Below are 22,512 nucleotides of genomic sequence, written 5' to 3'. Positions count from 1 at the left end.
GGAAAGTTTAGTTTGTGCCGGATGAAGAAATCAGATGTTCACGATTTTTCAAGAAATAGGTTTCAACCACAGAAATTTCCCTGTAGGTTTCATTACGTCACATTTGTGTGCCTTGGAGATATAAACAGCATCCACTTCTATGTAGTGTAGAAGTAAATGCATCATACTGGATCTGTTTTTGCCGTGTTTGATTGTTCCTCCAATCCCCACTCCCCACCCACCAGAGCATGGTCCCAGGTCCTTCTCACCATCGCCCCTCTGACCCAACCCTCCAAGCCCCCAGCCAGGACATCATCTGCACCTTCTTCCCATTTCAGACATCATGGAATATAAGTACAAGGGCCCGTGTTCCTCTCACTGTTTAGCTGGACTGGTCCACAAACTTCAATGACACCCTCCCCCCTCCCCCAACCCAACTTTTGTGTTTCTGATATAGTCAGTACAATAGTAGTAGTTTCTTTAGTGAAAATATGTGTATTACTAAAACATTCAAAAGTAATGAAGCTAAGGGTTGCAGGGAAACTATCCCAACTGTCATAAAGCCAAGTACGATGGACAATTTCATCATAGGGCCACAAAGAAATACAATTATTCACACTCACGCTTTAGGACAATTTAGAGTTCCTAATTCACCTCACATGCAGTTATTTTTAAACTAAGCTGTAAAATTCAAGACTTTTTTCATTTTTATTCCTGAAAAAAAAAGTGTTGCAGTTCTTGATCAATTGATGATTTTTAAGAGAGGATCATTAAGGTTGAATTCAAAGGACAAGTCTGTTGTTTCAGTGTGTTATTTGCCAAATACTATAACCTTTGTATTTTATTTTTATTTTATTTTTTATCTTTAGACGTGCAGAATTGTTTATAGGCCATGCAAACCATGCCCTTCATGTCATAGGCTTGTCTTTCTGTGAAATGCATAATTTGCTTTAATGTAAGTCTTTGTTACATTCCTATTGGACTTGGACACTCTGGACATCATAAAAAAGAAAATCAAAGTCAATTCTGGAGCAGTCAAGTCTAAAGAAGAAAAATAAAGCAAAGTGTAATTCCACCGAATGTCCGTTAGAGGGGGTGTTAGGACCACAACAAGCTGATGAGATCCTAACATCCCCCCCTAACACCGAAAACTTCAGTCTTCATCCCTAACCGAGGAGGACCTGGCCAGGCTGCTGCGGGGCTTTCTGCCGCACTCCTCTGCTGGAACCAAGGCTTACGGGACGGGTTGCGCCCCCATGCGCGTTTAACCCAAATTGTCCACCTGTGGGGCATAAAGGACGTACGGGCGGACGGGGGCGATGTCTTCGCCGGGTTTCACGAACGGAAACAGCCCCGTCGGCTACAGCCACGGCTCGGCGGCGAACGGCGGAGCTGCGTCCCCCTACCAGAACGGTGAGGCGGGGCTGTCAGAGGCGATTAGCCCCGGCTGGCTAGCCTTAGCTTGCTAACCCTCCGCGATACCAGTTGCATTATTGTCATTGTACAAATTGCGGCGTTTTGTGTCAGAGCGCATCGTCACTTTTTTACACCTAAACGAATTGTGGTGACGTGTGCACAAATGTTGTCGAGGTCGCATCGGAAGCACCTGACTTGTAATCATGGCAAACTATCAAGCTTAAGGTAGCTCGTAGCTTAGCGCGGACGCTATTTAAATATCGATTTTTTTCCCCCGGCTGTTTTCGCTCAGTGATGCCCATTCCTGCAATGAACCTTTGCTGTTTAAACAAATAATTTGACACGATTTGAATCAATAAATCCGAACAGGACTGTCTCCACGGTTATGGTCAAGTGGAGTGGGGCTGCCAGTGATGCTCAGCAGTGGGTTTCTGCTGAGGCTAAGTCAGCGGCTAGCCTCTATCATCATCAGCAGCAGCACTGCAGTCAGGACAGGAGAGCCTGCTTTTGTGGAGCTCTTACACAGAGCACCGCTGTTGTATGACTTTGATTGTGATTTTGATTGACTTTATCCAGTCATTTCAAAGCACAGAAATACAAACAATGAAGGGTGGTTTTTGACCGTACATCTTCCTTTTACTGAATAGGCTGAGGCAGAAGCTAAATGCTTATATACGTCTCGCCTACATACAAATAATAATAAAAAAATATAAACGGCTTTATTCTACCAACAAAAACACTGAAACAAGCAAAACTATAAATTCAAATAATAATAGAAATAAGAAAAAACTTTATTTCTGCATATATCCCTCAAAGATACCTTTACAGACCAATGCCATTCGTGAGTTTAAATGCATGTTGATGTTGTTCCCCAATTCTACCCCTATAACAGATACACATCTTTTAATACATTTAACGGCTCTCTGTGCAGTAAACATACAAACACTTCCACTTCCGTTTGTACCTGGTTTCCTCTATTGAGATTTGCCTCTGAATGTCACACACTGAGAGGATTTTCTGTTGTCTCGCTGCAGGTCCAGCACAAACCTACCAGTCCATGTATCCGCCTCCGGGCTGCTATGCACCTGCTGCAGCCCCACCTCATCAGCAGAGCTACCCCACAATCCCTGCACAGCCTGCTCCCAACAAAGCACCCGTCACCAACAGTGCCCACTATTACCAGGGCAACCACCACCACCACCACCATCATCCTCAGCAGCAGCAGCAGCAGCATGTAGCAACATCACCCTACGCCGCTCCCCCGAGCTCTGCCCCTCCTCCACAGCCATATGCTGCCCCTGCTCCATCTCAGCGACCGCCGCCGTCAAATGCCCAGTACAACCAGCAGCAGCAGCAGCAGCATCCTCCATACACCACTCCAGGATCTTACTATGGACAGCAGTCATACTCTGCTCCCCCTACACAACAGCAGCAGCAGCAGCAGCAGCCAAGTCTAGTGGCTGCTCCGGCCAGCGACCCTGGAGCTCCCCTCTATCCTATTGTTTCATACCCCTCTGCGCCGGGAAGCAGCCAGTTCGGCACCCTGAGTTCCTCCCACCAGAGCACACCGCCGGGACCCGGAGTCATGCCCACCCAGATCAGGGCCCCTCTGCACCAGTACGGGACCCCCCAGCCAGCCTTCGTCGCAGCCGGCCAGCCGGGCTATGGTGGCGATGCGGCGCCCATGGTCAACGGACAAGGAGCTGCAGGTCAGTGTGTTACTCGACAAACCTAGCGTGGGCTTTATCGTCAGGGGACTGCGGCAGCGTGACGGCATCATGTCTGGAGCGTCTTTCTCTGATCTTTGTCAGGATTTTACCATCACGTACACACCACCAGCCAAAAGTTTGGACACTCCTTCTTGTGCATTTTTTTCGTCTTTAGTACTTTCTACACTGCAGATCGATGTTAAATATGTTTTTTAAGCAAGGTGGCTATTTTGAAAAATTTCAATATAAAACACGTTTGAGTTATTTTACACTTTTATTGTTTCCTACATAATTCCATGTGTGTTCATACGTAGTTTTGATGCCTTCCGAGAGAAACTGGAACGTCAGTTTGCACACGCCAGCGTTATCCTTCCATAGCTCCTTCCATAGCACTAGAATGTGGACTACAGGCCAGAATGTAACTCTAGCAGAATGTCCTGCTAGAATTTCAAAAGATGCATAGATGTGTGCACAGAGTCAGTAATAATAATGAATACACGCATCAGGAAAAGAAAAACTTGCATAAATATTTGATTTGTTCACAAAAGTTTGGACACGCACTTCTGATCTGATTGAATGTATTTATTTTACAAGCGTCTTATTGGCTCTTAAGCAGTCTTTTGATAGGTGGTGTTGGATCAGGGAAATTACACAACACAGGGAACATTTGTTAAGTCCTCTTGATTCATTTCACACATCTATCTGGTAAAAAAAAAAAGAAATAATAATAATAGATTAAAAAGCATTTGAAAGCGCAGGGAAACCTTTGAAGATGACTGCACGAAACCTTTTGCTCATCATATTCAAATGGGTCGGAAAAAGTCTCGCTCCTTTTGGTCCATTTAAAAAATCACACTCCAGCAGCGTTAATAAAACAACATTGAGACTCAGTACAAATTGGGGAATATCGAGAACAACAACTTGAATTGAAAGTATTTGCCGCAGGCAAACGGCTGCTTCTCCATGAAAGTCCGCCGTAGATTTTACGCTGGCCAGGGTCGCGGTCGCTCGCGTCCCGTATTTCTCATCCGTCTTCTCCCACTCACAGTGTTGCCCAAATGTCCTGGACAAAGTCCTGGGTGAACGTTGATAGTTATACAGAAAATTGGACTCGCGGGGCCAAATCTAATAATAATTACACTGCAGGCCAAAGTTAGTCACCTATGGTTCGTGTCATCTGCACGTCGACTTAAAAAGCTTTCCGCTCGACGCTGGCAGGATGGATGAGCAAGCGCAGCCCGGCGTGTTTACATTGAGGGTGGTTTGAACTCCTACCCGTCACTAAATAAGAAACAGGCTGAAAGGGTTTTTTTTTTCTAAGCTTCGGGCAGACGCTTTTTGTCAGCTGATGCGAGTGTGAAAAATCATGCGGGCACGTTGTATACCTAACAAGGACATGGCTGCTCCAAACACTGCAGGCAGCCTGAGGCCTGCTGCCGCTGCTGCTGCTGCTGCTGCCGCTGCTGCTGCTGCTGCTGCTGCCGCTGTCGCTGTCGGTCACGCACTTCTTCCAGTGTTAACGCCACTTGTCTCCTCTGTGTCCAAACACACAGTCCAGCAGCACTACGAGCACCAGAGCCACCAGGACACCCTGAGCTACAACTCCTACGCTGGGCTCCCTCCTCACAGCGGTGGTGCTGGAGGGGCAGCAGACATGGACCGACCCCCCTCTGGGACCCCCTCCGCCTCGGTCCACTCCTCACCTGGACATCACAGAGGTAACCGCATTGATTTGATTTGATGCTGTCGTATTGTTGACAAACGTGACGAATGCTAGTGTTGTAGTCCTGGAGGTTGGTCTTGAGTCTCCAGGCCTTTTTTACTGGGTCTTGTCCCGGTCTCGGACTGGACGGACTGGGGATTTTTGATCAAGACCGGTTGAGATTCAGCTGTACACTGTAATGACACGATAATAACAGAAAATAATCCATCTGCTGCTGTTTTTCCGCTCTGTTTCTGACACCCTGTCCCCTTATTACTGGTTAATTTTTTTTTATTTATTTTATCAAGCAAAGTTGTTTTTTTTTCAAAATGGTTCAAAATTGATAAAAAAGACACTGGTCATTTTTTTCTGTTTTGTCTTTTTTCTTTGATATATAAAGTCTTGGTCTTGTCTCCATCTCGGTACTCTCTAGTATTGACAAGGTCTTGGTCTGCGTTGGTGCCGTCTTGACTACAACACTAACAAACGGACCTCGATCTGTTCAGCCGCTCTGCTGCTGGTCGTGTCACAGCCGGTCAAGCCAGCGCAGGGATGGAGCGCCGGCGTTTGCATGTGTTGTTTTTTTACACGAGCGGACGAAGCAACACTTACAATAATAATAGAAAATGAATGGGATGAATTCTCTTTTTTTTTTTTACTTTTTAAAGCCAAACAGAAAATGTTTGCGGTGGAAGAAACATGATGGAAGTCGTTGATGTTAACGTTGCCTCCTTTCTATTGTGGCTCCTGCCAACCTATGTTAACGCATACAGTTTGGTTTTGTGGAATCCTGCACTAGATTTAGAGCACCAGTGCATAGGTAGGGTTTACATGTGCACAGCTGCTGCCCATCTCACTGACACACACAGAGGCCTTATGGAACGTGCAGGTGTGCCCCACTCTGTATGCAAATATGAGAGTTTCAGGTTAGGCAAACCAGCTGCTCACTTGAAAACTTTGCCCGCCCCCCGCTGTTGCTGCGGCTACGACTGCGCCGAAGCTCCCGGTCAAGATAACACAACGCTCGGCACCCGCACAGCGACGCACCAGTAACACAAAACTGTTGACAATGAGGTCGACCAGCATCAAGAGTTTTTGGACGACGCAGAGAGATTCATAGATAGATGTGTGCACAGAGTCGGTAATAATAATGAATACACGCACCAGGAAAAGAGAAACTTGCATAAATATTTAATTTGTTCACAAAAGTTTGGACACGCACTTCTGATCTGATTGAATGGTTTTTCTTTCATTTTCATGACTGATGACTGTTGACATTGTAGATTGTCACTCAGGGCATCAAAACTATGATTGAAGTTCTATGTTTTAGATGATCTAGAATAGCCACCTTTCATATAAAATATATACAACATAACATATTTATAGGTGTTTAGCTTTTTTTTTTTTTTCTTTTGCCACATTAATCCACATCTCTTGGTCATAGATTTGATGTCTGCAGTGTGTATCTACAGCAGGGGTCGGCAACGTAATCATTAATGTGATTACTGTCTCCACATAGAGGAGTGTCATTAGTAATGGTGCATAACTCAAGGTCTAACTGAAAACAATGGAGAGCGGAGCAAACAAGTTGCCCTTCAAGTGAATCACTTCCCATGAAGTAGTTTTCAGGCTTGTAAAGGTCGGCGACCCCCGATCCACTGTGTAGAAAGCAGTAAAGATAAAGAAGGAACAGGCGTGTCCAAACTTTTGATGCTTGCGTGTGTGAAGCCAGCGCCCTCTAGTGGACACCTGGTGCTCGGCGGCGATTCTCAGGGCCGTCAAATGAAGCTTAAAAGCAGTTTTTGTGTACAAACACGTGCAACCTGTTCCTCTTCTGCTGCCCCTCCCCCTCCCCTGTCCCCCCACCCCTCCCCCCACCCCCGACAGGCCTGCAGTACGGCTATGCGGCCAATAGTGGCGCTAGCTCGGCCTCTGCGCCCGCCTCGGACCCGGCCGCCGCACCCTCGTCGTCCGGCTCCGACGAAGATGACGACGACGACGATGAAGAGGAGGAGGACGAGGAAGCAGGTCTGCTTGATGCTCTTTATTGCCTCCACACCACCGACAAAACCTTCATCCACTCTTAACTCCGCCCTCCTCAACTCCTCTCCCGCTGAGCTCCACCCTCACCTTCGTCAACTCTTCGTCTTCCTCTTTCTGATTGGCTCATTAGATGTTTTACTAATACTTAATGCTGTGTGTGTGTGTGTGTGTGTGTGTGTGTGTGTGTGTGTGTGTGTGTGTGTGTGTGTGTGTGTGTGTGTGTGTGTGTGTGTTATGCAACACACAGGTGCTCTGCTCATGACCGTCCCAGTGGCCCTGTGTCATCATGCAGAGGTTAACGAGACTTTAAATATAGTCGCTCCCTGGACGGCAGCTCAGGGGACGGCTGCTCCGTGTCGTGTTCACTACCCCCCCGCTGTTGTCGCTCGCTGATCACCCAAAACATTGAAAAGCTCTTCAGTCCTCGCGTTTCATAACACAACCCTGTGCCTGCCGTCCGTCTTCCCGCCGGGAATCATAAAGTATTTGTTCCAAAAAAATATATTTTTTTAAAAAAGTCTCGAGGTGACAGGTTAGTTCACGCATGGCCAAACTACGGCCCGGGGGCCATGTGCGGCCCGTTACGCTTTCTAATGCGGCCCGCCGAACTTGAAGAAATGATATTAAGAGTGAGTAAGTCACGGAATAGACGTACAGTACGTCATCCATTCGGCCCTTCATGTGACTCGGTACCCCTGCAGGCGCTCTCGGGTGACTCCTGTTCCAGACGCTCACTTATCAATGTTCAGTATTAATGACTGAGCTGCTGGTCTCAAATAGGAAAGAGTGCCTTGGTTATTTTCCTGAGCGGGGAATTGTCAGAATGCAGGTTAATGGAGGTGTTGGTAGTGTCTTGGATGAGGGGTAAGAGGCTCAGCCGCCTCCTCCTCCTCCCCCTCCTCCTCCTCCTCCTCCACCTCCTCCACCGCCTGCTGATAATCCACAAGTCCTCTTGCCCTACTTAGTCTGACATAATTGGATCGCTCGCCGTCCAATGATCTGTCTGCCAGGGTTCTCGTCCGCTGCTGTTGAACACCCCCCCCCCACACACACACCCCCGCCCCCCCACCACCACCTCCGACCCCTCCCCTCCCCTCGCCTGGATTAATGGCTTCATTCAGATATTTGGCCGGCGCTAATCCTCCTGGCAGCACCGGCCGCCATCGCACACAGAAAAGAGGAAAAACAGCCGGGCGGAGAGAAGCGCGGCCACCCGAGTTTATCTGTTCACTCACTGTGTTCAGTGCGTCGCTGCAGAGGGAGACACAGGACTAGGGTTGAAAATGACGAGTTAGAAGTGAAGGTAGTTGCAGGCAGTCATCTCTATGTAAACATTATTTATATACGTTTTTACATTTGTACTCTTACCTGTCAAAAGTTTGGACGCACCCGTTCCTTCTTTATCTTTACTACTTTCTCCACTGTAGATGCACGCTGAAGATGTCAATATGCAGCACTAGCCAGAACATTAGGATCTCCTGCAAAGGTTGTTGTTGCAGGTTGCCCACGTGTGAACCCTTCTGACAGACTTTTTAAAGGCTCAGGACCTTTTTGCAGGGGTTTGGGATTCTTTGGACTCTTTGAAGCTACCAAACTGAAGCTTTTCACAGTATTCTAATTATCTGAGTTTGTGGGTTTGTGGTTTTAATAAGCTGAAAATCTTAATCAGCAAAGCTACAACAAGGAACTGCTTGAGATGTCAATTTGCGTGGAATGGCTCAATAGAATAGAACTTGTTTGAATTATTTCAGACTTTTCTGTTTACTCCGTATCCCACACGTGTTCATTCATAGTTTTGATGCCTTGAGTGACAATCTGCAATGTCAACAGTCATGAAAATGAAAGGAAAGCCATTCAATTAAAAGTATGTGTCCAAACTTTTGACTGTTGGTGCCCCCCCAACCCACCCACTAACCCACTTTGTGTGTGTGTGTCTCCGTCAGGTGGCGACTCCTCCTCCTCCACCGGCACCGCCTCCCCGGTTCCCAACAGCTACGACTGCCTGGAAGGAGGCAGCTACCCGGGTACGTTGGCCAGGACTGCACTTGATGTCACTGTGATCTTTCATGTCCGCAGTTGTTGTGCTCTCTCTTTTTTCTTTTAACGGTTCTGTCTGCTTCAAGTTTGTCGCACGCGTTTGTGGTTTGAGATGGAAAATAGCTGCTGCAGCTCTTCGGAAATGTGACTTCCTTAAACATTTTTAAGTTAAAAAAACAAACTTACGTTTAAGGTTTCAAACTGTGTATAGGAAGTAATCGTAAATAAAATATTACAGAACAATTTGTTTTGGTTCTATAAACATATATATATATTTTTTAAATTAAATTAACAATTAAAAACCTCAGCGTGATGAGAATCTTTTTCATGAGAAACAAAAGAAAACAACGATCATGAAAAAGTCATTTATTTAATAAAATGTGTTGTAGAGATGCATGGGAGATTGTTGTCTTTCACTTTCACTGAAAGGATGATGAGATGCACTTCTCAAATTATGTAAAAGCATGCCAGGGAAATAGGACACACACACACACACACACACACACACACACACACACACACACACACACACACACACACACACACAGCAAACCCTGATATGGGCGACCCCCACTGATCCGTGTGGCCTCACTAATCTCCGCTCCTCTGCCCGCCAGGCCAGCGTCTCACTCGTGTGCTCTGGCTTTTGATTGTGCGCAGATGTGATGCCGCCCTGTGAAGGCCTGACCAACCAGGTGGTGCGCTACGGTAGCTATGACTACCACATGCAGCAGGCCGGCTACGGGCCGGAGGCGGCCTCCCACGGGGACCCCTCCCCCTCTCACGACCCCTACGGACAGACGGGCTACAACCAGTACTCCCAGGTGAGGCCCTGCTGGCGTCTCCTCCTCCTCCTCCTCCTCCTACTCCTCCTCCTCTTCCTCCGCTCGTCTCTCTCTGGACGCAGTAATATCGTAAATAAATAAAATGAATTGGCACTTTTCGTTGAAGCCATTATTCATTCACACTGGTGGTGGTGGTGGTGGTGGTGGTGGTGGTGGTGAGCGCCATGTGAAGCCACAGCTGCCCTGGGCAGACTGATGGAAGCCTGGCAGCCAATCTGCACCAATCTGGCCTCCGACCACCGCCCACCAAACATCCACTCACATTCGTACGATGCAATGTGGCTTCAGTGTCTTGCCCAAGGACACCAGGGTAGACCGGGAAGCAGCGGGATTTCAACTGCCAACCTTTCAGTCATTGGACAACCCAATATACTCTAATATATTGTAATACATGGTATTTGTGTGTATAATACTTAGTATTACTATTTATAGTACTAATGTAGTTTATGTGCATAATACTCACAGTACCTTGGTATAATATAGTGCTGTAATATAATAGTGAGATAATTGTAGTCATGTAATAGTTGCTAATGTTTAATAGCTGCATTAAATATCTTGTTGTAATACATTTTGATAAAGACTCCAAGTGAATCGGGGAAGGTTTAAATAAGTTTTGTTTCGTTTAGCACTTGTGTTTTTTTAATGCTTGAATACAGAATTCAATTCATTTCAATTCAATTCAATTCAATTCAATTCAATTCAATTCAATTCTCTGCCTCTCCCCCTCTCACCGCAGACATTCCCCAACCTCTCGCAGCTGTCGGCGGCGCTGGGAGGCCTCAGCGGCGTCCCCGAGCTGGAGGTGGAGGCCCTGCGGCCGGTCAACCTGCTGCAGGAGAGGAACCTGCTGCCCCCCAGGCCTCTGGAAGCCCCCGAACCCAACCTCAGCCCTGAGCTCAAGAAGGTCAACTGCAGTCCGCAGTGAGTTCCATAGCAGGGGACTGTTCGCTTTGGAACTCGCCCTGCTTTTTGTTGTTGATTATTTTTTCTATAAATACTGAACTTCAAGAGTACGATTTCTTTTTTTAAATTATTTGCAAAAGTGGCCGATGCTGGACCTCTGATGCACAGCAGCACTTGTCAGTCGCTGCGTAGCGGCTCCTTCCTACGTCTCACCCGTGCGTGTGTCTCTCCTGTGTGTGTGGTGGTCAGGACCTTCAGGTGCACGCTGAGCAGCATCCCTCAGACTCAGGCTCTGCTGAACAAGGCCAGACTCCCTCTGGGCCTCCTGCTGCACCCCTTCAGAGACCTACAGGTCAGTTTGCATCTTCCAGTCATCCCCCCCATCATTCGACATGAGACTCAATATGCAATGTTTTCAAGTCTTAAAAAGCTCATTATTAGGATGGCTTAGTGATGCCCCGGTAATCTGCTGAACCACTGACGAAGTTCTTACTTCTTGCAGCAGTCTGATATTTTAACATATCACATTATTTTCCTATTTGCTAATGCTAATGCTAATGCTAATGCTAATACTACCCTCTCAGAACAAAGTGGCAGGGGCAGGCGGCGAGGGGAAGGTGTTTGGGAGCAGGAAGTAGCCAGGCTGTATTTATAGAGGTGTTGCTCCACCGTGACGCCGGCGTGTCACTGGAGCGCGTGAGCTGACGAACTGCAGCAGCAACAGCAGCAACCAGCAGCGCAGTGGCAGCTCTGCCCCCCAAACCCCCCCCCTGCGAGCGTCGCTCGGGCCGCAGGAAAGTGGCGGAAGTGGGTCGAGTTTATTTCAACTGAATCTGTTTCCAAGGTCTGGATGCTTTCCAGTCAACTCGGCCTCAAAAAACACACACAGTCTTGGCAGTTATTGTCGGTGATATAATGCGCTTTGGCTCACCCCCCCACGCGCCTGCGACGCTGCCAGAACCTCTCGTGCTGTACACGCGATATTTATTAATGTTTGGTTCATCCGCCTGAAAGTATTTTAGATATTTCCAAGAGTCGCACTGCCACCAAAAATATTCAACAGGCTTACGGCCGATATCATGAGTGTCGCCGATGCACAGGGAGTGGGGCTGGGTATCGTTCAAAATCTTTAGATGCAATACCAATACCTTGGTTTCAATATGTGTTTCAGAACGATACGATTTTTGGATTTTTTTTTTTCACCTCAGGTTTAAAAAAAACAAAAAAACCCAGCAAAAATACTTTCACAACTTTCGAGAAAAAAAAACACTTAAATTTCCTCCAAATCATGTTCGCGACACCGTTGCGACCTTGACACTCATACATGTAATATGAGCTGGCAGACGCTAAGATTTACTTTCTGGGATATATCTGGATTTGCCATCGAATGATGATTTGTTTTGCGATATGCGACGCTTGGTGTGTTTCGGCATCCTCTGCTGTGAATGCATCAGAGTTCTGTACTTACACACTGAGAGGCACAAGATGGAACAACAAGCAGGTGTTTCTACAGCAGAAGCACTGAGAGCAGAGTGTCTGAGAGTGTCTGCAGAAACTTGAACGGCTGCAAGGAGACTTGCTTGCTCCTCATGTCACCGCCGTCCTCTCTGTCTCTGCAGCAGCTGCCAGTGATCACATCCAACACCATTGTGCGCTGCCGCTCCTGTCGCACCTACATCAACCCCTTCGTCACATTCCTGGACCAGCGCAGGTGGAAGTGCAACCTGTGTTACCGGGTCAACGATGGTACGGAGCTGTTCTCTCTCTCTCTCTGTCTCTCTCCCTCTCTCTGTCTCTCTCTCTCTCTCTCTCTCTGTCTCCCTCTCTCTCTCTGTCTGTCTCTCTCTGTCTCGCTCTCTCTCTCCCTCTCTCTGTCTCTCTCTCTCTCTCTCTCTCTGTCTCCCTCTCTCTCTCTGTCTGTCTCTCTCTGTCTCGCTCTCTCTCTCTCTCTCTCTGTCTCCCTCTCTCTCTCTGTTGTCTCTCTCTCTCTCTCTCTCTCTCTCTCTCTCTCTCTCTCTCTCTCTCTCTCTCTCTCTCTCTCTCTCTCTCTGTCTGTTCCAGTCCAGGTGATTGGTCTCGCTCTGACTCCCCGCTTCTACTCTCCCCCCACCCAGTGCCAGATGAGTTCATGTACAACCCGGTCACCAGGTCGTACGGGGAGCCTCACAAGAGGCCAGAGGTCCGCAACTCCACCGTGGAGTTCATCGCCTCCTCCGACTACATGGTAAACTGCCCGTCTGTGACCACTAGAGAGCAGCAGAGTTGCGCTTCAAGGGGGTGTTGTTCAGAATTTTGGACACAGGACCTCAGTTCCACAATAGCCAGTGGTCTTTTTTTCTCTGCATTGTGTCTTTGAAGACTGTTCTTTGTTTTTTAAACGCGTTTGAATGTTGATTTTTATTTTTTTTAATCATATAAAGCACATTGATCATTGTCATCAATCATAATAACGTCTCCATGTGTGTTCGCTGTGGTTTCAGCTGCGGCCTCCTCAGCCTGCTGCCTACCTGTTCGTCCTCGACGTCTCCCACAACGCGGTGGAGTCGGGCTACCTGAAGTATCTCTGCGAATCCCTCCTGGACAACCTGGACAGGTGAGAGCTGCTCAACACACACACTAACACACACACACACTCTCACACTGACCTCCAGTGGATTAAACCCAGGGGGCGGGGGGGTGCCGTCTGTGTCTCAGGTTACCCGGGGACGCTCGCACCAAGGTGGGCTTTCTCACCTTCGACAGCACCATCCACTTCTACAACCTGCAGGAGAAGCTGTCCCAGCCGCAGATGCTGGTGGTGTCCGACATCGACGGTACCGCAAACAGAAGCGCAGCAGATGATTTAATGCGCCGCCACCGTCTTTTTTCTTTTCCTTTTTTCTCTTTTCACCTGGATGGATTTCAAAAGTCGGGAATCATTATGGTTGTTTCTCTCTCTCTCTCTCTCTCTCTCTCTCTCTCTCTCCGCCAGATGTCTTCATTCCCTCACATGACAGTCTGATGGTGAACCTCAAGGAAAGCAAGGAGGTAACATGCAGCAGTACTTAAAGCACGCAAATGATGCTTTTTAAATGGACCTGAACATCCCGGCTGTTCTCCTCTGTGCATTGTCCTCCTCTTCCTCCTTCTCCTCTTCCTCCTCCTCCTCCGTCTCCCGCTGGTGCAGCTGGTGAACGACCTGCTGACGTCGCTGCCGGCCATGTTCGCCCAGAGCAGGGAGACCCAAAGCGCCCTGGGCCCGGCGCTGCAGGCTGCCTTCAAGCTCATGTCGCCCACCGGGGGGCGCGTCACCGTGTTTCAGACCCAGTTGCCGACGCTGGGCGCCGGGGCGCTGCAGTCGAGGGAGGACCCCAACCAGCGCTCCAGCACAAAGGCAAGAGACCCGACCTGTTGAATGGGTTTTTTTTAAACTGCCTTTTATTTTGAAGTGCAGTGCGACCAGGTTGATTTAGTGGAGCAGATTTTCTTCCAGTGCAGTGAGGAACCCCCTGCTGTGGGGATTCTTTATGTACCGTGCTGTGTTTATCTTCCTGCCTCAACTCACTTTTATTACCCGTTCAAACCACCTTACAGGTTTCAGTTCAGGTTTTTCCTCCTAGGATTTCAATGTTGTGTGCCGTCATCTCTCACCTGAAAGACTCCAAACAACACATCCCAGCGTAGCATTTTCATTGTTGCTCCTGTAACCCTCCAGAAACCAGTTAGCGCTCATATTCTCAGGTAAAAAGTGACTCCTTCTTTTCATTGTCAGGGAGTTCAGCACCTCGGCCCGGCCACCGACTTCTACAAGAAACTGGCTCTGGACTGCTCGGGTCAGCAGATCGGAGTGGATCTCTTCCTGCTCAGCTCCCAGTACGCCGACCTGGCGTCGCTGTGTAAGAACAACACGCAACATTTCCACTCGGGTCTCAGCAGCTGCGTTTCCCTTCCCCCTAGAATTGCGCAAAACCTAAATATCGCAATTAAAACGTACTGGTAATGCAAACACCTAAACTTGGAAAAACCTCTCTGATGTGGCTAAAATGTTTTGACGCTCTCATGAGGAGGTTTTTCCAGACGTATCCATATAGAGGTACATCGCAAAAGTTTCATGGAAAGACTTCTTTTTCGCATTTATACGTCAGCGGACGTGACGTACGGGGGCTGCGTAACCAGTTCACTTCAAATAGCTCCTCCTAAAATGCCAAATGTTTTGTTCCTCCGTAAAAGTGGGGTCTCGCGGGACGAGATCTGACGAGAATTACGGCTTATGCGCTTCACACCATTCAATGGAAATTTTGAAATATCACTTCTATTTTGTGAAAAACCGTCATAGAAACAAACGCAGCTGCTTACAGCACTGAAGGCGCCTGATCATTTCTGCAATAGCCCAGTCCAACCAGCAGGGGGCGGCGCTTGTCCATTTTCAGAACAAAACAAAAACCACGTAGAACGAAAACTTGTTCAATAAATGTCTGATCAGATTCAACCCATGTAGCAAAGCAACTTCTCTGTGGTGCAAGAATTGAATTTTAATCGTTGAGCAGTCAGTATTGAATTGAATTGAATTGAATTGAGTTGATTGTACTTTTCAGGACAAATAAACTCAAAAAAATAGAACAGTGCACAGTAAAATACACCAATTTAAAATGCAGCCATTCAAAGTGCAGAGCATGCAGGTGGCAGGTTGGTTACTTAACGCAGTCCTGGCATGTGGATGAACGCTGGAGTGAGTCTGGAGGTTCTGGATGCAGTCTGTCAGTCTTTCTCTTCCCTCCCCCCCACAGCTTGTATCTCCAAGTACTCTGCGGGCAGCATCTTTTACTACCCCTCCTTCCACCACATCCACAACCCGGCGCAGCTGGAGAAGCTCCAGCGGGACTTGGAGCGCTACCTCAGCAGGAAGATCGGCTTCGAGGCCGTCATGAGGATTCGCTGCACCAAAGGTAACGGACGACTGTCGCAGGAGCGCGCGTGTGTGTGTGTGTGTGTGTGTGTGTGTGTGTGTGTGTGTGTGTGTGTGTGTGTGTGTGTGTGTGTGTGTGTGTGTGTGTGTGTGTGTGTGTGTGTGTGTTCCCGGGGGACTGATGGCAGTTTCCCGCCAGGTCTGTCCATCCACACCTTCCACGGGAACTTCTTCGTGCGCTCCACCGACCTGCTGTCCCTGGCCAACGTGAACCCGGACTCGGCCTTCGCTGTCCAGATGTCCATCGAGGACTCGCTGGCCGACTCGTCGCTGGCGTGCTTCCAGGCCGCTCTGCTCTACACCTCCTGCAAAGGTAACAGCAGTAACCCGTCACACCCAGGGATGGATGTCATTCGCAGTGTTGCAGTGGCATCGTCTCGCAGCAGCCGTGGGAATCATTTTACTGTTCGACGGGCTCGTGGTTGCTGCTTTTGTAGTTTCTGTCTTTCTGTATTTCCTCCTGGTTCTTGGGCTTCCTGCTGGATCTGCTTCGATCACCTCTCGAACAAAGACTGACAGAAAGTCAGAGCTTGACAAGCGCGATGCACAAAATTTCAGGAATAGAAAAAAACCCTGAAAATTTCAGAAATCTTCTGCAGCAATGCAGTTGCTTTGCCAGTGTTTTGTCGTTATGCGATGGCTGTCAAAAATGTCTCATGTCTCGTGTGTGTGTGTGTGTGTGTGTGTGTGTGTGTGTGTGTGTGTGTGTGTGTTCTCGCAGGCAAGAGGAGGATCCGCGTCCACACCCTCTGCCTGCCCGTGGTCAACCAGCTGAGCGACGTGTACGCCGGCGCTGATGTCCAGGCCATCACCTGTCTGCTGGCCAACATGGGTGAGTTTGAATGAGATGGTGGGGCAACAAAGGAAAAAAACAAAAAAACTGAAAATGGAGTTTGTCGTCAATAAATGTTGCTGCGCTCCCAGCCATCGACAGGTCGATATCGTCCAGCCTGGCGGACGCTCGCGAGGCCCTGGTCAACGCCGTGGTGGATCTGATCAGCGCCTACAAGAGCAACGTGTCCAACCTGCAGCAGTCGGGCCTGGTGGTCCCCGCCTCCATGCGCCTCTTCCCCGTCTACATCCTCGCTCTGCTCAAACAGGTGTGGAAGCGTGCTCACACACACACTCACACACACACACTCACACACACACTCACACACACACTCACACTCACACACACACACACAGTGACTCACCGTCGCCATTGAGCTTCATAATGTAGATCTAGAAATGCTCTCAGACACACGCGCACACGTGCGCGAGCTCCTTACGTCGAGCCACAACTCGTTCTTTCACACATCCAGGGCGCGGCCACTGACACGTGTGTGAAGCTGCCGTCACAAAAAGACAGACGGGCAGCAACTCAGAGCTTCCTGAGCTTAATCCTCCCTCATTGCATCACGACGACCCCGGCTGAAGGTCTGCCGGTGGAGGAGCCCTTCATGAGTTTGGGTTGCATCACGGAATGAAGTGAAATATGAATATTAAGAATGAAGTCAGCAACTGCATAAATGACTCATTGTTTTCTCCATCTGATGGATGTGTGAAGACCAAGCCGTTACAGAATGTGGTGGTGTTCCGAGATATAGTGTAGTATTCTCTCTTTACCAGGTGTGTACAGGTACTACCCCAGAAATTAGAATATCAAGTAAAAGTTGTTTTATTTTGGCAATTTAAGATAAAAGATGAAACCAACAAAATTCTATTGAGCCATTCCACGCAAATTGACATCTCAAGCAGTTCCTTGTTGTAACTTTGCTGATTAAGATTTTCAACTTATTAAAACCCACAAACTAATTTTCTGAGTTTTTGAATTTGAGTTTTTTTTTTAAGCTGCAAGACCTGATCAGCAAAATCCAAAGAAATAAAAGCTTGAAATGTATTGATTTGCATATTATTCCTTTATATAATATGTCAACTTCACCTTTTAAGTTGAATTGCAGAAATACTACAACCTTTTCAGGATATTCTAATTTTCTGGGTAGTACTGCAGTATAGCACTCTCTCTTTACCAGGTGTGTAGATGAGCTCTTCCATCAGTATTCAGCAGGCTCAGATGTGTTGGAGCTGCTCCAAAGCGTGGGAGGGGCAGAAGCTGAACAATTCATCGTTTAAAGATGAACACAGAACTCAAAAATTCAAATTCAAAAGCAACTTTAAAGTAAAATCAAAGTGAAATTGGTTGAAAATAAAAAATCTAAACAAGTAAGAAGTTAACAGTTAAGAAACAAACAATGTGCATAAAGTTGAGAAGAACAGTCGGGGAAACGTCAACATCATTGAGCGAGACTTTGTGTTTGTTTCCCAGAAAGCCTTGCGGACGGGGACGAGCACGCGGCTGGACGAGCGGGTCTTCGCCATGTGCGAGTTCAAGACTCAGCCGCTGCAGCAGCTGATGCGGATGGTTCACCCGGACCTGTACCGGCTGGACGACATGTCTGACAAGGTGTGTGTGGGGGGGGTGGAGTTGAATGTAATGAGATAATGAGGATTATACCTCCACTGTGCCCGTCGATCACCTTTACCGCTCATAACGCTGTGTGTGTGTGTGCCGTCGGCCCCCCACCTGCAGGGGGCGCTCCACCTGAACGACATGGTGGTCCCACAGCCGCAGCTGCTTCACCTGTCCACAGAGAGGCTGAGCAGAGACGGCGCCTTCCTCATGGACTGTGGCTACGTGAGCTCTTAGCTTCTGTTTGCAGTCAAAAGAATGGCAACGCTTTCTGCGAAGGTCTATTGTATGATGCGTTATAAGTGCCTTACAAAGGCATTATTATGCCTTAATAAGGCACTTATAAAACAGAAATGTTCATAACCATGTTCTTACAACGTTTATAAATGATTATACGTGGTAACAATGTATTATAATATCATTTATAATGTTTTATACCTGGGAAGTCCTGGACGGCATAACATACTATTTATAAAAAAAAAAGAAACTAAACTTTAAAAAGAAAGTTTAGGTATATGGGTATTATATATTTGTCATACATCACAATGAACATTACATGTATTACTTGTTTTGTAATGCCTTATAAAGTGATTATATTTCCTTATAAAGACACTCCGTATACAGTAGACCTTCACAGAAAGTGTTGCCTAAAGAACAGAACTATTTCACCTTTTGAGATGTGGAGAAAAAAACACGACAGCGTTTTTTTTTTTTTTTTTTCCTGTCCGTGCAGGTGTTTTACCTGTGGATCGGCCGCAGCTGCAGCGAGATGTTCATCCGGGACGTCCTGGGTCGCGCCAACTACGCCTCCATACCCCCCGACATGGTCAGTGGAGTTCTGGACGGGGAGTGGCGTGACGGCCGTGATTCAAATCCCCTTAAAATCGCCCAGTGGAAGCGCACCACCGATCGGCGCTTCTGCTCCGTTCTGCAGCCTGCACTGCTGTTTGATTTCCTTCCTGTCAGCGGAACACTGATGTTGCTGATGTTGTTGTTGTTAGGCTTTATTTATTTATTCATTTATTTATTTATTTATTTTGCAATTGCAGTGTCACATTCCCGAGCTGGAGACGCCGCTGTCGGAGAGAGTGCGAGCGTTCGTGGACTGGCTGCAGGACAACCGAGCGTTCAGCTGCATGATACACGTGGTCAAGTAAGCAACACCTTGAGACTGCAGTCAGGTCCCCTCATCACACCCTGCAGCTCTCGCACAAACACCTCCTCTTTCCTCCCTGAGGTTTCTGCCACGTGTTTCATTGCCTCTGAGAGAGCGCAGCTTCGGGCAGCTTCCTACCTTCTGTCCATTTATACATTGTATTTTTTTTTATTTTTTATTTTTTTTAACTCTTTATTTATAAGTAATTTTCATCTTTTTCAAGAAGCAAACAGAGAACTTTGAACACACATTCAGGGTCCGGGGGTAAACAGTACATCCAAAAGACAAATGATCCTATATGTAAACCACATACATACACGATCCACATAAACGACCCATTTCTGCCATTGTCTCTCACCCAGATCTTTCTGGAGTCGCATTGAATCGGTCATTTGCTCGAGGACACGTAGTTGTTTTACTGTATAGACAAAAAAATAATAATAATTTTTCTCATTTATTCACTGTTAGTAATCACTTTCATTAGGTTGTTGCGCGGAGCACACAGCAAACCCTTCTGATGATTACATATATCTTGCTCATATCTTTGATGTCCTCAGTTTCTACAGTGTAGAATGATGAAAAGATTAAAAAGATTATCTTACCAATAAAGTTTCTATGGCCAAAAAATCCCACAAAACATTAATTTGTGTTATTTGTGCACAATTTCCTGTTTTATTTTGTCAAGTTTTTATTGACATGACCGCATTATTTCTCTCTCTCATCATTTCTTTTGTCCTCTCTCTCTCTCTCTCTCTCTCTCTCTCTCTCCCTCTCCCTCCCTCCCTCTCTCTCTGTGGTGTGTTTGCCGGTGCAGGGACGACGGGCCGTCCAAAGTGACGCTGTGGCAGCACCTGGTGGAGGAGCGCTGCGACTCGGCCTCGTCCTACCACGACTTCCTCAAGCAGATCCAGCAGCAGGCGTCCAAGTAGGCGGGACATCCTGCGCCAGCCGCCAGCCAATACGAAGAGGATCTCATCCATCAGTGAAAGTTGAACAGTAGCTCGGCTTCGCCCCCTGCAGTCCGGGTGGTCAGTTTTTAGCGAGGTGCCCCCCCACCACCCGACCCAACCCACCCACCCTCTACCACAGCTCCTCCCAAGACAGCCGTGAGTAAACAACTCTGCCCTGGAAGCCCCTCGGTCGGTCGGTCGGTCGGTCGGTCGGTCGGTCCCTCCCCCCCCCGAGGGAAGGAAGCACAGACAGAAGGTGCGATTTTACGCTTTTAATGAAGGAATTGAAATAGCAGGAAGGAGCGAAGGAAGGTGGAGCCGCTCCACCTGAACTTGACGCCTCCTCACCTCGTTTTTTGTGTTTCAGTCGTTTTTCTCGTGAGCCTATCATGATGTAGCTCCTGCTGGTTTTGTTCGTTTGTATTTTATTTTATTTTATTTTATTTTTTTAAATTCGTACCCCTTCACACTCCCCCCCCCTCCCCGCTCACCCGCCACCACGTTCACTCTGAAACTGCGTCGAACACACTGGAGGACTGACCGGCGTTCCCTCGTCTGGTTTTTTTAAATGGGCTTCTGAGATCCAGAGCTGCTGCTGCTAACGAGGAAACCGTGTTCACGCCCCCCCCCCCCCCCCCCCCCCCCCCACACACACACACACACACACACACACTCCCCGCAACTACCGCAATGTGAACCCCCCCACCCCCCTACAGCCCACAACTGTCAGCGTCTTTTGGTTTGTTTTACTATCTCTATCTACTTTGTAAGTAAAGAGAAGATCTTTTATGTGCGATAATTTATGAACCAGCTTATTAAATAAATCTGAGGAAAATATTCCGTGTGATTTCCGTGCGACGGTGACGTCGGAGGCGAGGGGCGGAAGGATCCGCCTCTGCTGGACGGCTCGCTGTGATGAAGGGCCGTGCGTTCCTGCCCCGGCGGCAGCGACCCAGGAGTCCACCGTACCGTCGACGCCCCGGGACGTCTTCTCCTTCCCTCCGCGCTGAGGAAATCCTTCCCCCCCGGCGCCCCCTCCGCCCTCACGTCTCGGTGGCTCCGCCTCCTGGCTCCGTCCAGGAGGAAGTTTTGAAGCGGGGATCTGCGTCCAGGTGTTGGCTCCGCCCTCTGAGGGCTCCCCTGTCCAAACACGCGGAAGGTTCCAACAAAGCGCCGATAGATATGAGTCGATAGGGGGCGCCACACGTGGCGTGCTGCTAGCTTTTGACTCGTCGCACAACGTCGCAGTCAAACAATGGGCTCCAGTCACAAAATTGCAATATTACGTAATATCACAGCCCTTCATCCAGTCACGTTACCAGGGCCAACGTTTTCTGCACCGCCGGCAGCAGACAGCGATGCCTCCTTCCCTGCCACCCTGGCCGCAGCCTGAAAGCAAGGTTGAATTATATCATGGCCAAACACAAAAATAGAAAAGCACTGATTTTAGACAGATTGTGTGTGTGTGTGTGTGTGTGTGTGTGTGTGTGTGTGTGTGTGTGTGTGTGTGTGTGTGTGTGTGTGTGTGTGTGTGTGTGTGAAATTACACCCTAATGAGGTTGTTTAGTGCTGCTGAGATCAGTAGATTCAGAGGAGAAACCCAGGCAGGCTGTGATGTAGCTCATTGCAATTGAAGAATAATGCACATTCCTCACTAATTATCAGGTAAATATTCCCACAGAAGGCTTCTGTCATTTTCTCCCAGTCTGTGCGGCGCCATTCCCAGCCAGGACACTGGTCACCTGCAAGTTACCAGCATTGCTACTGATGTCTCATTTTAACTCGCAGCAAAAGACGCATTCCTACTTCCTGTCGATGAAAACCTCACTTTGCCGCAGCGGCGTAACAGAGATCGTGTCTCTGAATGTGCCAGAAAGTATTTTGTTCCACAGATATTTTGCTCCCCCAAACACTTGAAACAACAATCGCATCCTGCCAGAGTCCCTGAGAATGCGTTGAGATTGAACCATTTTCCACTTGACGAGCTCCTGTCAACAAACACGGGGGGCCCTGTTTTTGTTCTTATTCCTGAATGTCAGTGCAGCAGCTCCAGCCTCAGGCCCATATGCGGCCTGTTAGTCCAGTCGGCCGAACTTGAAGGAACTGTATTATATTAGAAAAGCTAATGATGCTACGTCGGACTTCAAAGACGGAAATGTTTTAGTAACTTTGTTTTTGTTTGTTTTTACGGAAGCTCATCGCTGCCACACGAGAAGAAAAAAAAAAAAAAACAGGGCTTATTATCACGTTATAACATGAACGTTATTACGAAATAATGTGATAATTATTACGTGATAGTTTCACGAAATAGCGCGATCGTTTCACGTTATAACATGAAAATTATCGCGTAATCATGTTATTTCGTGAAAAGTCTC

General features: G+C 47.9%; 1 protein-coding gene across 4 annotated transcripts; it reads left to right on the top strand.

The window, feature by feature from the left end:
• Nucleotides 1-1,139: 1,139 nt before the first annotated feature.
• sec24b (SEC24 homolog B, COPII coat complex component) lies at nt 1,140-20,583 on the top strand. Of its 4 annotated transcripts, none has more exons than XM_076048069.1 (24): nt 1,140-1,392; nt 2,430-3,104; nt 4,658-4,822; nt 6,694-6,834; nt 8,793-8,873; nt 9,547-9,710; nt 10,468-10,652; nt 10,884-10,986; nt 12,257-12,380; nt 12,749-12,858; nt 13,115-13,227; nt 13,329-13,447; nt 13,606-13,661; nt 13,801-14,007; nt 14,386-14,509; nt 15,401-15,559; nt 15,719-15,892; nt 16,301-16,411; nt 16,504-16,679; nt 17,888-18,025; nt 18,152-18,256; nt 18,765-18,857; nt 19,081-19,184; nt 20,002-20,583. In XM_076048069.1, the coding sequence occupies exons 1-24, from the start codon at nt 1,299-1,301 to the stop codon at nt 20,114-20,116; spliced, it is 3,636 nt and encodes a 1,211-aa protein (XP_075904184.1). In that variant the 5' UTR covers nt 1,140-1,298; the 3' UTR covers nt 20,117-20,583. The 4 variants fall into 4 exon arrangements, with proteins under 4 accessions (XP_075904184.1, XP_075904183.1, XP_075904186.1 ...); XM_076048068.1 differs by having other exon boundaries at nt 12,254-12,380; XM_076048071.1 differs by lacking the exon at nt 4,658-4,822 and having other exon boundaries at nt 12,254-12,380.
• The last annotated feature ends 1,929 nt before the right edge of the window (nt 20,584-22,512 follow it).

This window comes from Nelusetta ayraudi, unplaced genomic scaffold, assembly GCF_046127955.1.
Source record: "Nelusetta ayraudi isolate G7.1 ecotype Tasmania unplaced genomic scaffold, CSIRO-AGI_Nayr_v1 ptg000097l, whole genome shotgun sequence".
In the NCBI taxonomy this organism is placed as follows: Eukaryota; Metazoa; Chordata; class Actinopteri; order Tetraodontiformes; family Monacanthidae; genus Nelusetta; species Nelusetta ayraudi.
The sequence above is the reverse complement of the archived record's forward strand: the minus strand, read 5'-3'. Positions and strand labels throughout refer to the sequence as shown.